This window comes from Triticum dicoccoides, chromosome 2A (genome assembly GCF_002162155.2).
Source record: "Triticum dicoccoides isolate Atlit2015 ecotype Zavitan chromosome 2A, WEW_v2.0, whole genome shotgun sequence".
Lineage (NCBI taxonomy): Eukaryota > Viridiplantae > Streptophyta > Magnoliopsida > Poales > Poaceae > Triticum > Triticum dicoccoides.
The window spans coordinates 116,090,090-116,108,491 of record NC_041382.1 but is presented as its reverse complement, the minus strand read 5'-3'; the positions used below and the strand labels follow the sequence as shown (position 1 = coordinate 116,108,491).

The 18,402-nt window shown below is 44.2% G+C and overlaps 1 protein-coding gene across 1 annotated transcript; it reads left to right on the top strand.

Annotated features, from left to right (window-relative positions):
* The first annotated feature begins 1,001 nt into the window (after positions 1–1,001).
* LOC119359139 (tyrosine N-monooxygenase-like) lies at positions 1,002–2,709 on the top strand. The gene is made up of 2 exons (XM_037625458.1): positions 1,002–1,982; positions 2,068–2,709. Exons 1-2 carry the CDS (start codon positions 1,002–1,004, stop codon positions 2,707–2,709), a joined length of 1,623 nt encoding a protein of 540 aa, XP_037481355.1.
* Positions 2,710–18,402: the final 15,693 nt, after the last annotated feature.

Genomic DNA, 18,402 nt, shown 5'->3' with positions numbered 1-18,402 from the left:
CAACAGAAGCACAATTGCATCGCAACGTGAAATGGTGCTTCCATCAATAAAAGAAAGGGTGTCGCTAGGTCTCAGTCGATTGAGATTTAACCAAGTCTCAATCAAGTGACATAACATGCAAGAGAGAAAAAGAAAAAACTAGATTTTTTTGCACGGATCTCAATGTAAGATCTTATGGATATAGCATCGACTGAGACTTAGCAAGACTGTAAAAGTATGCTTCTATGATCGAATAATATGTTTGCAACGCGAAAGTGTGCTTCCATTGACAAAAAGTAATGCTTCTATCCAGACTTCCCACGGAAATAATTATTTTGTGTATTTGTTTATTGAAAGCACATCTCAATCTAAAAAGAGAAGATGTTTCCTTGCACAAAAATGCATCTGCAAAAATAGAGATATATTTGTTGGAAGCAAATCATAAGTTAGGAAACTAATTAGACGTAGCTTCAAGAAAAAGGAAACTAATTAGACGTGATTAATGCAAAAAAAACCGTAATTGTTTCCTTGCAAAAAAATGCATCTACAAAAATAGAATTATATTTGTTTGCTGGGGGCAAATCAGAAGTTGTTAGGAAACTAATTAGACGTAGGTTTAAAAAAAGGAAAGTAATTGGACGTGATTAATGCAAAAAAACCTGTAATTAACGGGAAGCGAACCATCCAGAATTAGCGCTCGTTATGTCCTCTCACGCAGGTCCTAGGAGGCAAATTGTACGTCCTGCTTCCTCTCATGCTACGGTGCACAGGTGGGCTGATGGATGCTTTCCATCTATAGTCAGATGACTTCATCCGAAAAAGTTTGTTTCTTAAATAAATGTATCTAGCACTAATTTGGTGCTAGATACATCCACTTGAGAGACAAGTTTGAGACAAACTTGTTCGGACAGAGGGAGTATATAGGGACTCATGCATAACTATAGCAGCACACCAAGCTCAACTCGTTTGGCAACAAGAGGTGCTACATTAGGAAGCAGGCAAAAGCAAAGCTTTCGGGGAAGATGGGCATTCATCTCCTCAGCAGCTGCCAAGGCGCTAGCGCCACTGCTCGTGTTAGCATTCATCTCCCTCATGATCCACGGAGGCTGGTGCTGCGTCCCAAGAGCAAGATCGCATGTTCTCGTAGCGGAATTGTTGGTGCGTCGGCGCCGGCTCTCCCGCCAGGGCCGGTGCCGTGGCCGGTAGTGGGGAACCTTCCCGAGATGTTACTCAGCAAGCCGGCATTCCGGTGGATCCATCGGATGATGGAGGACATGGGCACCGACATCACCTGCGTCCGCCTCGGCAGCGTGCACGTCATCGCCATCACCTGCCCCAGCATCGCCCGCGAGGTACTCAGGACGCAGGATGCCAACTTCGCCTCCCGCCCGCTCACCTTCGCCTCCGGCACCATCAGCGGCGGGTACAAGGACGCCGTGCTCTCGCCCTTCGGCGACCAGTGGAAGAAGATGCGCCGCGTGCTCACCTCGGAGATCGTCTGCCCGTCCCGCCACCGGTGGCTCCACGACCGGCGCGCCGATGAGGCCGACAACCTCAGCCGCTACGTCCACACCCTCGCCACCGGGTCTGCGTCTGGCGTGGACGTGAGGCACGTGGCGAGGCACTACTGCGGCAACGTCATCCGCCGGCTAGCCTTCGGCCGGCGGTATTTCGGTGAGCCTCGGCCGGACGGTGGGCCGGGCCTGATGGAGGAGGAGCACATGGACGCCGTGTTTACGTCCCTCGGGCTCCTCTTCGCGTTCTGCGTCTCAGACTACCTCCCGTGGCTGCGCGGCCTCGACCTGGATGGCCACGAGAAGGTGGTCAAGGAGGCGAACGCGACGGTGAACCGGCTCCATGACACAGTCATCGACGAGCGATGGAGGCAGTGGAAGTCCGGCGAGAGAAGGGAGCTCGACGACTTTCTCGACGTGCTCATCACGCTCAAAGACGCTCAGGGGAAGCCGGCGCTCACCATCGAAGAGGTCAAAGCGCACTCGATGGTTGGTTATCCACACTTTATATATACAAGGGCATACATGCAAAACAAAAAGGCTTCCAAATTAATGTGTTGGGACGATGGTGTAGGACATAATATTAGCGGCCACCGACAATCCGTCGAACGCGGTGGAGTGGGCGCTGGCGGAGATGGCGAATGCACCGGAGGTGATGGCAAAGGCGGTGGAGGAGATGGACCGGGTGGTGGGTCGAGAACGGCTGGTGCAGGAATCAGACATCCCGCAACTCAACTATGCCAAAGCGTGCATCCGCGAGGCGTTTCGGCTGCACCCTGTCGCCCCCTTCAATCTGCCGCACATTGCGCTCGATGACACCACTGTTGCCGGCTACCATGTGCCCAAGGGCAGCCACGTCATCCTCAGCCGCATCGGGCTTGGTCGAAACCCGGTCATCTGGGAGGAGCCACTTCTCTTCAAACCAGAGCGCCACATTAATATGGCTGAAGGCGGCGATGTGGTGCTCACTGAGAATGAATTGCGGTTCATCTCCTTTAGCACCGGCCGCCGTGGGTGCATCGCATCATCGCTAGGGACGGACATGTGCATGATGCTCTTCGGGCGGCTAATCCAAGGGTTTACTTGGAGCAAGCCGCAGGGGGTAGCAGCCATTGATCTCAGCGAGTCGGAGCATGATTTATTCCTAACCAAGCCGTTGGTGCTCCATGCAGAGCCGCGCCTACCGGTGCACCTCTACTCTGCCACTGGCATCTAATCTAATTGACCTTCGGCCGGTCTAGGTTACATGTCACAAGTTTCAATGTATTATATTAATCCTCGCAAAAAATAAATTTTGGTTCACAATGTTATTAAACAAGAGGTAAATAAGGCACAATGCACTGCCATCAACATCTAATTGATCTTTGGTGGGCCAGAGTTGTTTGTAACAGTTTCAATCCATTATATTATATCCTACAAAAACAAAATTGCATTACTCTGTTTATATAAAACTACAAGTAATCAAGTCACGATGCATTGCCACCGCTATCTAATTGATCTTTTGTCGGCCAGAGTTGCATGTAACAAGTTTCGATCTATTATGTTATTCTCAGAAGAAACAAGTTTTAATCTACTACCTCCTTTGTTTTAAAATGTAAGGTATTATTTTTTACACTTAACACTGTGATAGTGTCAAAAACATCAGACATTTTGAGACAGGGGTAGTATATAAATTTAAACAAGCATCCACTTTATTTTGCATAGGCCAAAATATATTGATGTTCGATAACATTAGGGGGCTAATTACAAGTCATATATCTATTTTTTTGGACATAGTACAATTACAGATGCTTATATACACTCACTCATGAATGCACGCACGCACACCCTATCCTATGAGCACCCCGAGGACACTGAGCTGTCACAACATTTTGAGATTGATGAAGTCACCGCGGGCATCTTGCGGTCAACAGAACTCTTACTGAAGGAACCATTTGAATTATTAAAATAAATTCAGAAAAATGCGAGTCACTTATGAACTGGTTCTCTCACAAGAAATCTATCTATTTGAGTTATGCGTAAATTCGCAAAAGTCATCTGTCTACGTTTGGTGGTAGAGAGCTGTCCGTATCTACCAATTATGCAATGTGTAGTAATAGTCTGTAAAATATACGGCAGCACAAGTTGTGCTTGAATCGGAGACGTTAGCTAACCGGCTCCTTTGCCGTGCAGTGGACACGTCAGGGATGCTACAGTACACCGGGGCAGTGTAAACGCAGAAGGCACGGCAGGCGCACTGCAGCCAAAACCACTGTTCGTGCACCGTAGCAAGATGCACTGTTTCCGTTCTTGTAACATGTGAACTGTTTACGCACTGTAGCAAAGAGATCTGAACATTTATACTGCATCTAACAGCTGACAGGTGCCCAAAGGCAGGGGTACTGTAGCATCCTTACCGTGCTCACTGGCTCACTGCGCGGTAGAGGAGCCGGTTCCGTCAGTTTATAGTGGATAATGATGCCACGATGACTTTGGATGATGATGCCATGATGACAAGCGAGTTTGGCTTTACTCTGTGCTACGACTGATTGGCATGATGCATGAGACACTGACTTCAAACTTAAATTTTATAAAAGAGTTTTCTTTTGCGAAGAATTTTATAAAAGAGTTAAATACATCACGAGTGACTCAACTTGTTCGATGCGATCACTTTGATGCCTAAATTTGTACTCCCTCCGTAAACTAATATAATAGCGTTTAGATCACTATTTTAGTAATCTAAATGTTTTTATATTAGTTTACAGAGGGAGTAGAATACAATAAATTGGTGCAGTAACTTGTTCGAACATTCAAATACGGTGCCTCAGTCCGTATCTGGGCATATGCACAGCCCACATGTTAAAAAAAATGTTGTGCCAAGATGGCGTCGACCCACATGTCAATTCGTGTGAGAGGAGTATGCTGGTTGTTTTACAGAATATTCCTTGTACTTTAAATATCTTTCACAAAAACTTCTGATATTTTATTTAAATATGCCAAACTGCATTGATATCACCAAGAACAGTTATCTGTGCAATACCCAGATACACTACTATTTATTAGGGATATCGGACAAAATAATAAAGAGGAAAAAAAGAAAAAGGTTGACTCAAAGAAAATTTAAAAAATTATTAAGAAATTCTCACGTTTGAAGAAAAGAGAACAACTCAACATATTACTTGCCATCAACTTAAAAAGTGTTAGTGCATTTTTCTCGAAAGCAACATATTTTTGGAACATTTCTCACTTGTATTAAGAAATTGTAAACGTGTATTTGAAAAATGCCCGTCACACATTCAAAAAAATTACAACATCTATTTCATAAAATGTTCAATATGTATTAAAATAATTATTGTGTAAAATTATTCTTGCATTTCTACAAACACGTTTAATATGTTTTAACCCATTTATAGAATTTATTGTTTTTACAGAATCATTTTTAAAACGTATTGAACAATTTTTAAAATACAACTTTGTTGATTTTTTAATAATTATGTATTCTAAAAATACAATGAAGATATGAAATAATTCTCCGTACTTGTGGTCCTGAATGAAGATACAAAAAAATTACGCAATATTTTATAATATATGTTGAACTTTTGAAATCCACATAAATTTTACAAACAGTTTATGTTTACCTCTTCGAACTACAAATAATAAAAATAGAATAAAGATTTTAATAGACAATAGTCACATATTTGTAATTATTGTATTTGTATATTGGAAATTGTACATATATTGTGAAAACCAAACAATAACTTGAAAAACTATAATGGAAATTGCAGAGTCTTGGCGTCTAGCGTGCGTGCTATTTAACCTGGAGGTCCCAGGGTCGAAACCAATTAAATGACACAGTATATTTTCTTCCTGTTGTTAGCATACAGAGCAATGGCTTATTTGTGACTTTAATTAAATCTCACGAGATTTTCTGCAAAAAAAAATCGGATGCATTTCACCCAGTGCAGGTAATGCTCATCCACTGATCTGTGGGCCAGCCGCCAGTTATCACGCCACCCGGAGAGCAAATACAGTGGCACACGGATGGAGGCACCGTATATGCACCTTGCGACAAGTTATAACACCATTTTTGTGTATTTTACAAGTTTAGGCACTAAACGACCGCGACGGACAAGTTTAGACACTCATGATGTATTTAACTCTTTATAAAATGACTCTTACAAAATTTTGTGGCTTTTCTCTTACAGAGTTTTTTTAGTACATTGTTTGAAAATCAATGGAAGAAAAGGCATGTCTAAAATATGTGGTGGCCACATATTATAAATATTGATAATATGATATCAATATCACCATTTGATATCTGAGTGTGGAATTTCTATCCTATGAGATAGCTATATCTTCTTGCTAGGCTATCCAGTTTACATCAAGATCCGTGCTATCTTTACATATAATTTTTTTGTTTCTTCAAATAAGAGACCATTTGACCCAACACCACACATGTACCACTCTGTGAATAAATTGTTTCCGTTTTTTCTTATGCAACACAATTTTGTCAAACTAAATTTTTGAATGAATTTTATCATTTTATATGTTTATGTCGTGCATAAAAAAATCGGAAAAAATATGCACATGGTAGTACTTGTGCAATGTAGACCTTCAAAGTTTCAGGTTCAAATGTTTTCTTATTTGGGAGAAACAAGAAAGAGAATTTTGTATGCACGGATTTTGATACAAGAATAGATGGTCTACACATAAGAGGTGTAGCAACCTGACCACACAGCCACAACTTTCCCTATCTGCAGCTATTATGACTTTTGACAGGATTAATTCATTATCATATGATAAATTCCAGGCGGTATATTAAGCCAGAGAGGTACAAAGTTGACCCATTAGTGCTGCATACTAGGAGTCTTTTGAAGTATAATACTTGCAAGATCGAGGTAACAGATTTTTCAAAAATAAAGTTTTAAAACAAATGAGATGACAGAATGTGATGGCCCTGTTTTAGCTGGAGGTTGTGTATGCTTGAGGTTCCTATGATGCAATGATTATTGCTTCTCTGGTGTACTTACTCTTCTCAGTACTGAAAGTGTTGCCTGAGATGATTATGACTGTAGGTAGTGGTCACTACATTTGACTTTTGTAGGCACACTGCTGTCATGGAGAAGAACCTTTACAACAAGAAGCATATCTGCCATCGTTGATGGTTTCCCAGTATGTTTGTAAACCGTCCGATGTTTGTTTTGCTAATTGAATGTTGAACAGACCCCTGAACTCAAGAACTTGGAGACCGTCAGATAGCTTACGGTGGGAATCTGAGTACGCTACTGCGAACAAATGATAATGGGTGGGGTTCGCTGGGTTCGCCTTATGGCCGTCCCAACCTCGCCCTCTGTTTTGTAGTCAGATTTATTTGTTTCATGTCCCGAGTTGGTCGGTTGCAATCGTTCTGAACTTTGTAATAGCTTCTGTTCTTTTCTTCTCCTATCTATAAAGTTCACGTGCAGTTTTCTGTATTACTTGAAAATTATATCATTAAATATAAGCGGTTGATATGTGATCCAGTTGAATTCAAATCATCAAAGGAAGTGTGCGTCCTGTTCTAAGCTGTTTCGTTCAGCATCTTTTATCTTTCGGATGTTTGTGGCTTTATTAATTTATTAAAGTCAGGCATTATCGCCTTTTCTCTAAAAAACAAAACAATGTATTAGATAAAAGATTTTATTAAATAAGTTATTGGTGCTCGATATTGACTAGAGCTCGCTTCACATCAAGGAGGATTATGATAATTTTGTTGAGCTAACGATTCCTTTTGCATATTTTACCTTTTTAATAACAACTTATTTTTCTTTATTTGTCTAATTTTCACTGTATGTTGTATGGTAAGCATAATGCATCAGAAAGCTGGGCCTAAATAAACAGCACACGCATGATATATTGAATGATTGTTGGTGTTTCATCCACAAACCTTGATTATAATCCTAACATGGTTAATTATAGTTTGGCATTTACCAAAGAGAACAATTAAACAATTTTTTTGGGAAAAACAAATATATAGATGAACCGGTTCTCTATTTTTCACGAGACCACAAAACTGAATTCAGGTAGATTTAGGTGTAGCATACAAGAAGGGAGGTTGGAGAAGATATTACCACGACGTTGCCCACTCCTCGCCTCCGCCGATTGCCGTGCCTCCTCCCCTCGGTGTCACCTACCTGTTCACGGGCAACCACCATGGCCTAGCCACCCTCCGTGGCGCTAAAGAAAAGATAATTATGAAATTGAGATGAGTTCATGGCATCCCACCAGGCGTCGATTGAGGGGGAAACGACAGTCTAAGCAAACACCAACGGCTCTCCTACCCAAGTCAGAACCAGGTTGCAGACTGCTAAAGTGAACGGATAGGTCTTCCATAGGCAGATCTATGCACGATGAGCTCCGAAATGTGGCCTGGATCCGTGTTGTGGCCAAGATGAATACACTGGACCAGCTCCGAGAATTCATTGAGTTGGCTTCTACCATTACCTCAACCTCCCTCGACCCTCTCACACCGGACGCCATCTCTTGGAACTGGAACCCCAAGGGAGAATATTCGGCTAGCTCGGCCTATCGGGCGCAATTCCTTGGCTCTTACTAGAGGTTCTCAAGCAACAAAGTCTGGAAGGCGCATGCGGCGCCAAAGTGAAAGCTTTTCTCATGTCTGGTCCTCCACAACAGGATCCTAACGTTTGACCGACTCGCCAAGTGCTTGGTGGGCTCGGTATCGCAAACCTGGAATGCTTTGGGAGGGCCCTTAGACTTCGTTGGATATGGCTACAAATAAACGACCCAGAGCAGCCATGGGTCGGACCCCAACTACCTTATGATGCTTCCATTTTCGCCCTGTTTAGAGCCTCCACTGTTGGAAATATGCCCTAGAGGCAATAATAAAATGGTTATTATTATATTTCCTTGTTCATGATAATTGTCTATTATCATTTCTATAATTGTATTAACCGGAAACCGTAATACATGTGTGAATACATATATCACAACATGTCCCTAGTGAGCCTCTATTTGACTAGCTCATTGATCAATAGATGGTTATGGTTTCCTGACCATGGACATTGGATGTCATTAGGAGAATGACGTGATGGACAAGACCCAATCCTAAGCATAGCACAATATCGTGTAGTTCGTTTGCTAGAGCTTTTCTAATGTCAAGTATCATATCCTTAGACCATGAGATTGTGCAACTCCCGGATACCATAGGAATGCTTTGGGTGTATCAAACGTCATAACGTAACTGGGTGACTATAAAGGTGCACTACAGGTATCTCCGAAAGTATCTGTTGGGTTGGCACGAATCGAGACTGGGATTTGTCACTCCGTATGACGGAGAGGTATCTCTGGGGCCACTCGGTAATGCATCATCATAATGAGCTCAATGTGACTAAGGAGTTAGTCACGGGATCATGTGTTACGGAACAAGTAAAGAGACTTGCCGGTAACGAGATTGAACAAGGTATGGGGATATCGACGATCGAATCTTGGGAAAGTAACATACCGATGGACAAAGGGAATTATATACGGGATTGATTGAATCCCCGACATCGTGGTTCATCTGAAGAGATCATCGTGGAACATGTGAGAGCCAATATGGGTATCCAGATCCCGCTATTGGTTATTGGCCGGAGAGGCATCTCGGTCATGTCTGCGTGGTTCCCGAACATGTAGGGTCTACACACTTAAGGTTCGATGATGCTAGAATTGTAATGGAAATTGTATGTGGTTACCGAAAGTTGTTCGGAGTCTCGAATGAGATCCCAGACGTTACGAGGAGTTCCAGAATGGTCCGAAGGTAAAGATTTATATATGGGAACTCCTATTTTGGCCACTGGAAAATGTTCGGGGTTTTCCAGTATTGTATTGGGAAGGTTTTAGAAGGTTCCGGAGTGGGGCCCACCTGCATGGGGGGACCCACATGAACATGGGTAGTGGGGGCAAGGCCCCACACCCTTGGTAAAGGCGCACCAAGATCCCCCCTTAGAAGGAATAAGATCATATCCCGAAGGGATAAGATCAAGATCCTAAAAGGGGGGATAACAATCGGTGGGGAAGGGAAATGATAGTATTTCTTTCCTCCCACCTTTGCCAACGCCCCAATGGACTTGGAGGGCAAGAAACCAGCCCCCTCTGAGGGAGTCCTGGATTAGGGGGTCCCCGAGCATCCGGGCTATGTGATATGGGCCGGACTAATGGGCTGTGAAGATACGAGATTGAAGGCCTTCCCCAATGTCCGGATGGGACTCTCCTTTGCGTGGATGGCAAGCCTCGCGTCCGAATATGAAACTTCCTTTCTCTGTAAATCGACTTTGTACAACCCTAGCCCCCTCCGGTGTCTATATAAACCGGAGGGTTTAGTCCGTGGAGATCATTAGAATTCATATAGGCTAGACATCTAGGGTTTAGTCATTACGATCTCGAGGTAGATCAACTCTTGTAACCCCTATACTCATCATAGTCAATCAAGCAGGAAGTAGGGTATTACCTCCATTAGGAGGGCCCGAACCTGGGTAAACATCATGTCCCCCGCCTCCTGTTACCTTCGATCCTCAGACGCATAGTTTGGGGCCCCCTACCCGAGATCAGCCGGTTTTGACACCGACATTGGTGCTTTCATTGAGAGTTCCTCTGTGTTATCGATAGAAGGATCGATGGCTCACCTTGTCGTCAGCAACGAGATGACCTCCGGAAGAGCCCTAGTACCTGGGCAGATCCTACAGATCGGCAGTTTCACCATGGGCGCATGTCCAGCCGTCGTGCCTAAAGAGGTCCCCCAGATCATCAAAAACCATCTCCGCATCAACCCTGAAAGCGTCGATAAGATGAATCCGGCAGATATCTCTTCCTTAAACGAACTGCTAGATCGCATCACCGCCATGGGGGTCGCAACAAATTATGATCTGACTGGGCTTAACCCCGATCAAAGGGAAATCACATCCCCACCTGTCACCCACCTGGTGACCGTCGTGGAAGAGCAAGTCGAGGATATCGTTCTTCCTATGCTGAAAACAAGCTATGTTCAGATTTCCGAGCCCTGCGAGCTGGACACCAATCTTCGGGAAGAGACCATCTGTCCCCCGAACATAGAATCAGGCGTCAAGCCTAAAAACCCCCAGGACGCTCTGGATCCTGGGTAAGTCACCTCAGAAATTTTGCAAAATCCGGATTCCTAGTGGGTCAGGGTTCGGATTTAAAGCCACCCGCCCACCACAATCAATACTCTCCTGGCAATTCCGGTCCCCCGGATATATATGACTTAATGTATATACGACAGCAACCTCAGGAAACAACCCATCACTTTTGGGCTAGATTCCTGCTTGTTAAAAACAAGATTAAATATTGTTGCGACGACGATGCGGTATCGGTCTTTTGCCGCAACTGCACGGACGAGGGGATCCTCAATGTCCTCTGATACGTCTCCAATGTATCTATAATTTTTGATTGCTCCATGCTATATTATCTACTGTTTTGGACATTATTGGGCTTTATTATCCACTTTTATATTATTTTTGGGACTAACCTATTAACCGGAGGCCCAGCCCAGAATTGCTGTTTTTTGCCTGTTTTAGGGTTTCGAAGAAAAGGAATATCAAACAGAGTCCAAACAGAATGAAACCTTCGGGAACGTGATTTTCTCAAGGAACAAGACCCAGGAGACTTGGACCCTACGTCAAGAAAGAAAAGATGAGGCCACGAGGTAGGGGGGCGCGCCCACCCCCACCAGGCACGCCCTCCACCCTCGTGGGCCCCCTTTTGCTCCACCGACATACTCCTTCCTCCTATATATACCTACGTACCCCAAAACGATCAGATACGGAGCCAAAAACCTAATTCCACCGCCACAACTTTCTGTATCCACGAGATCCCATCTTGGGGCCTGTTCCGGAGCTCCGCCGGAGGGGGCATCGATCACGGAGGGCTTCTACATCAACACCATAGCCTCTCCAATGAAGTGTGAGTAGTTTACCTCAGACCTACGGGTCCATAGTTAGTAGCTAGATGGCTTCTTCTCTCTTTTTGGATCTCAATACAATGTTCTCCCCCTCTCTTGTGGAAAACTATTCGATGTAATCTTATTTTTGCGGTGTATTTGTTGAGACCGATGAATTATGGGTTTATGATCAAGTCTATCTATGAATAATATTTGAATCTTCTCCGAATTCTTTAATGTATGATTGGTTATCTTTGCAAGTCTCTTCGAATTACAGTTTGGTTTGGCCTACTAGATTGATCTTTCTTGCAATGGGAGAAGTGCTTAGCTTTGGGTTCAATCTTGCGGTGTCCTTTCCCAGTGACAGTAGGTGCAGCAAGGCACGTATTGTATTGTTGCCATCGAGGATAACAAGATGGGGCACTACAAAAAAAATACACTTCCGTGATGATATGTGTTTGTCACAATAGGTCGCGTTTTTTTGTCATGCATATACATCCATGATGATTTTATGACAGAATCAAGATAGTCATACCTGTGCCGTCGTACAAGTGTTTCATGACATTACCAAAATTATCATCACAGAAGTGCGCACTTCCATGACGATAATCGCGCGTCACAGAAGTGCTTTCGTCAAGGGTGACCGACACGTGGCATCCACCATAACGGAATGCGTTAAGCTATCGGGTCGGGTTTTGGATCGGATAAACCGTTAACAGCCCCAACCATTGGGGATTTTCCACGTGTAAAATCATCATTGGCTGGAGGAAACATGTGTTGGCTCATCGTTGGAACAGATGTCATCCACTCATTGGACAGAAGGCGCCTATGATACGTCGACACAAGGCACGGCCCAACAGAAGCCCATTCCTATGAAAAGGCCGGCCCATTTGACTTGGTCAAAAGGTGGCGGGCCGGCCCATGGAAAGCCTGTTAACGACCTGTTCGCATATAGCCCATTTATAGCCCGCTAACCCAAGGCCCGTTACGCCCTATCCGAATTAGGCCTAGTAGCGTCATCTGGGCCATCCAATATGATTCCAGCCCATTTTCACTTCTGGCCCATGTATGGCCCATGACGTCTTTCGGCCCATATGAGGCCCTATGTTACTCTTGGCCTATTAATGGCCCGTGGTGAAACTGGCTCGTAATGAACAGTGTGTCACTTTACACCCATTAACGGCCCGTGGTGAAACTGGTCCGTAATGAACAGTGTATCACTTTATACCCATTAACGGGCCGTTATTCCGTTGGGCCGTTTCTAGCCCATGTTATCTTTCGACCTTCTTAGAGCCCATTTATTCTTGGGCTCATTTCCAGCATTCGTTTACTTACGACCCGTTACTGTCATTTTCTGCTTGTGGGCCAAATTCAGCCCGTGGTTACAGTCGGCCCGTTTGTGGTCCGTTAATACGTTGGGCCGTTTTCATAGCATCATCAAATACGACCTATTAATGATGGCCCGTTATGGTCGGCCCATGAACGGATGATTCCAACTCTAGCACGTTTACGGCCATAATGCGGCTTGTTATTGGCCCATGTTTGGCCAATTGATCATACGGCCCATATAAGGCCCATTGATGATACGGCCCGTAGAAGGCCCATTGTTTCTACGACCCGTAGAAGGCCTACTGTTTCTATGACCCGTAGAAGGCCGACTGTTTCTACGGCCCGTAGGAGGCCCAGTGTCACTATAGTAAATATTAGCCCATGGTTATTGTGGCCTAGTTTAAAAAAATAGGTTATTGCAGCCACTAGCAAACCGCGAAAAAAGAACTGCACTGACTACAAGCAAACAAATAAACAAGACAACAAGAAAATAAATAAGCAAGCAACTTATGCTAGGCTATCACGGCTATTACACATATTACATTCATTGGGCATCAAAGTTTGCCACCAGGCAAATATAGGGAACAAAGCAGCATATAAACGGCACAGCTAAACAAGTCCAGAACTGAAACCACTTCAGAAAAGTTCAAGAAACAAAATCCCGGGTACCCATAATGCTGGCAAGATGCTTAGCAAGCTTATTAACTTTCTCTTGTTTGGCGCTTAAATCCTCAAGCGCTTGCTATTGCACAAGAAAGTACGCATCTGAATTCTACAGGGACTTCCTCAGTCCTTCGGCTTCTTGTCACAGCACAGCTGACTCATGCCTTTCAGCTTGTAGCTGAGACTGAAGAAGCCGAAGTGATTCAGGCAGCGAGTTCGAAGAGCTTGCGCCAGCGGTACTGGCCAGTAACTCGAACACTACATCAACGCAGGATTGTGGGGTTTTCTCACTGTCCACAAGATCATTTTTATCACCTTTCTTGGAGACCAACAGGGTTGTCTCACTATCTTGAACCTTATCTGCATTACTTTCTCTACCATTGCATAGTGGGGTGCTCTTCTCCAATATTCTGTTTACATACTACAAGAGAAACAAGCGGACACATCACAAGTTTAGCTTGTAGTATACGAAACTCATTTTGGTAAACTGGTTCAATAGTAAGGTGGATAGGATAACAACATGAAACAAACATATATGTATGTACTATGGTCACTGTATTGTCCATATCATTCTAGTTTATGTTCCCTAATCAAGATAGAGACACAGTTCAACTCATATATTTTTAAGACACAGCAGCATAGACAGAATATAAGTGTGAGAAACTACACATCATTGGCAGCACTTGTAATGTGCATCACATGAGAACATAACTGTTTATACAACTTAAATTGAAATCAACATAGAGCAAGAAGTTAGAACAACAATCCAATTAAAGAAATAGGTTTAAAACATACCTGTTGCGCCATTGGAGTTTCAATTGGATCCTTCAAATTCGAAAGTAGTTGGTATGAGTAAATACAGTGATGCAACAACAAAGGAGTATGGACCATAGCTATGGAATCTGACCTGAGAACAGTTGCTCTTCCGCTTTAAACGTGGAGTTTGGGTTAGCTGTGGTGGTCTTCGTGCTTTGGGCACTGCAGTAGCTTTACAAATTGCTCGTGTGGGGGTACTCTGTGGTGGACATGGTGCTTTGTCAACTATAAGTGGGTTACTATCCGCTGGGGTTGCGGTTGGATGGGTTGTAGCTGGTTCTCTGCCCAACGGTGTAAGTGTGCAATCTGGAAGAGTCTCGATTATGTGTGATGGGGCTAGTTTGTGGGCCAGTACAACCATGGTTCTATCTGCATCGACGGGTAGCACTGTCTTTTGTGAAGAACGGGTTTTTGCTCCCTTAGATACTGCCATCACCCCCTCCAATTCAAATGGCTGATAAACAAGAAAAGAAGTTGAACGTACAGACATTGTATGATAGACAGATGTGGTAATTCACATATATGTTGTCTAACCAAACAGGACAGTATGACACAATTTCACATATATGATGCCTAACTAAACAGGATAGCATGACACAGTTTCAGATATATGATGGATAACTTAACAGGATATAATGGCATAATTCAACATATGATGAGTACCTAAACAGGATGACATGACAAAACTATATGATGTCTTTCTAAAATAGGTTGGGATGAAATAATTCACATACATGTTGTCTAAGTATACAGGATGGCATGATATAATTGACATAATTGATTCATATACTAAGCAGCTAGCACTCGCATGTATCATCTCTAAACTAAGCAGATAGAATTCAATATTGTGCATATGCTGTCTAAACTAAGCAATGCAAGACACCATATGCATCATATGAGAAATATAAACATTGCAACTTAGAGAATACACCTCAGGTGGGATATAGGACTGGTCATCTGTCTCTGAATCCTCCTCTGAGGAGCTCCCTGTAACCAGCGAGATATATGCTTCAACAGGTACCATTGCCTGCTCTGAAGACCTTGTTTTCACTCCAGATTTTTTCCATAACCGGCTCAAATGGCTGATACACATGAAGAGTAGTTCAATATACACAGATTGTCGACAAATGGAATACGTAATGAAAAAAAGATGGCATGAGACAATTCACATATATGATGCCTGGCTCCATGGCGGTGCATAATTCACATATATGATAACTGGCTGAAAAACATGGCATTGCGTAATTCACATATCTGATATAGAAAGCAAACAGGAGGCATTCACACAAAGCATGTCTAATCTAAGCAGATGGCATGGCAATGCAAGACACCATATGCATGATATGAGCAATATAACCTAGCCAAGTTAGAGCATGCACCTCGGGGGGGGGGGATACGACTGGTCATCTCTCTCTGAATCCTCCTCTGAGGAGCTATCTGTAACCAGCAAGAAATCTACATCGACAGGTAGCACTGACTACTCAGAAGACCTTGTGTTCACTCCAGATTTTCCCATGACCGACTCAAATGGCTGATGCACAGGAAGAGTAGATGAATGTATAAACATTGTTGACAAATGGAATACATTATGGAAAAAATATGGCATGATACAATTCACATATACGATGACTGGCTAAACAGGATGGCATTGCATGATTCACGTATATGATGCCTGGCTAAAGAAGATGGCATTGCATAATTCCCATATACTCCCTCCGTTCCTAAATATTTGTCTTTTTAGAGATTTCAAATGGACTACCACATACGGATGTATATAGACATATTTTAGAGTGTAGATTCACTCATTTTGTTCCGTGTGTAGTCACTTGTTGAAATCTCTAAAAAGACAAATATTTAGGAATGGTGGGAGTATGATATAGAAACCAAATAGGTGGCATTCACACAAAGCAAATCTAAACTAAGCTGATGGCATATAAGATGTATAATGTAAGCAATGCAAGGCGCCATATGCATGATATGACCAACATCAACATGCCAGGTTAGAGCAAACACCTCAGGTGGTAAACAGGCGTGGTCGGCTCCTTCTGAATCTCCATTTGAACAGTTATCTTCCTCTGGAATACAATCTAGAAATGCAGGAGGGGGGGGGGCACTTCACCCACCATGGAGCGGCGTCTACATGACATTATATTCGCACGCAACAGTATTCTCTTTTTCTCTACATGTTCAGTACGATTGTGTACAATATCTGACATGCATAATAAAAAAATAGTTAGATTTTGTAAGGCCTAAGGGGTGCATGCAAAAATCAAGACTGATGGTAGCAAACGAGTGGATGGATCCAAAACTAATGATAGCAGGTAGATTATAGCTTCAGTTTAAAAAGATGGACAATGGATCATCTATTATTTGTTGCCCACCCAACATGAACCTCATAGAAGACCCCAGATGAACCAGATAGTAGACATATACTATTCGTTGCTGGCTCGATATGAGACCCATGGGAATTCAAAACTCAAGATTGAACGATAAAGTAGCAGGTAATAATAACCGATGTATAACGTAAGCAAACACGAAAGACTGCGATCTCTCTTCCGGAACTGTGTAGTCCTCAGGTTCATCTGCTCAGTCGATGATGGTAATGCAGTTGGCGTGGCTGCCAGCAACAGGGAAGATGATCTGAGGCGGTGAAAGGAAGTCTGCAGGGGGGATCTCTGCTGCAGTGAACGCTTCTGTCGATGGTGCACCTCAGGTGGGGTGGATGACGGCACGGCAGGAGCAGGACATAACACACAGAGTTTTCTTTGACGCCTATCTGAAAATGAAGTAAATCTGTAAGGGCTCCTTAGAATTGGAGGATTCTATAAACGCATGGATAGGAAAAACACAGGAATAGGATAGGAATGCACGTGCAAAACAGAGCATTTGGAAACATAGGATTTCAGTCAACCTGGGTGTTTGGCTCACATGAATTGGAAGAACAGAGGAATGGAGAAACAAAGTGATGTGATGAGTGTACAACCTCTTTGGCATAGGCTTGTGGACCTCAGCATCATTGGGTTGGACGTGCAGGATGGTGATGATGCTGGTGTGACTGTCGGAGGCGGGGAAGAAGATCCGAGGCCTCTGAAAACGGCGCCGAGGGTACTGCTCCGCTGTGATGGACGGTTCCATCGTTGGAGTAGCTCCGCTAAGGTGTACGGCGACGAGGCTGAAGCATGACAAGACAGACAACGTTAATCTGAAGTGGGACCCTAATATCATCTGTAATAGATGATGTAAAATACATCACCAAAAAGTGCTAGATGTAAAACGCATCAGCCGCACCATGGCCGCTCCGACAGATGTTGTAAGTACTATTCACTCTGAACTTAACTGAAGAAAATGAACATCACAGCTGAAATTGAATATTACTGTCGAAATTGATTGAACTAGTAACAGAGCATTGCAATAGATGTTTAGGGCGTTCGAGCACTAGTAGCAGAGAAGCAGTGATCTAAATCAGCAGACGCTCGATCAGGGAACGCACTAGCAAAGAGCAAGTCGTGCAGTAGCACCGCGAGCGAGTGCTAAAGCAACAACTCCTGTTGCTGCCGGAGGTCATGCAGCAGCAGCAGCAACGCAAGCGAGAGCAAGAGCAGAGCAGCAACATGAACGAAAGCAGGAGCAGTGCAGCAGCTCGACCGACAGCAAGAAAAGAGCTGCAACGCGAGCGAGAGCCGGAGCAGCTGCAGCTAGTGCCATTGTGGAAGTCGCCGCCGAGGAAGCAACAACATGGGGGAGAGACGCCGTGGATGATGTGGCCGGCGACGGCGCCATCCATGGAGACACGCCATGTCTGCTCGGTATCGAGCACCGGCAGCCCCGTGAGATCAAATAAAAGATAAAAATGCAGCGGTGAGTGCAGAACCTCCTTGGTGGCGCCGAGTTGGCCTCGGCTTCATCGGAGGAATTGGTGAGGGTGCTGCAGTTCCGGTGGGGCAGGTCAAGACGGCGCTGTGGGGATTGAGGTGGCGCGATAGACGAGGCGAACATCGGGGCAGCTCCTTGGAGGTGGAGGACGGGGCGGCTGATCCGGCGGGACGACGAGATCAACAACAGATCCTCATCCGGTGCGGTGGATGAGGGACAAAGAGCTGTTGCGGTGGACGACGTAGTCGGGGAAGAGTCTCCGGCTGGGCGGCGGTCAGGAGGCCGACGGAGGAGAGTGGGGTTTCATGGGTTTTG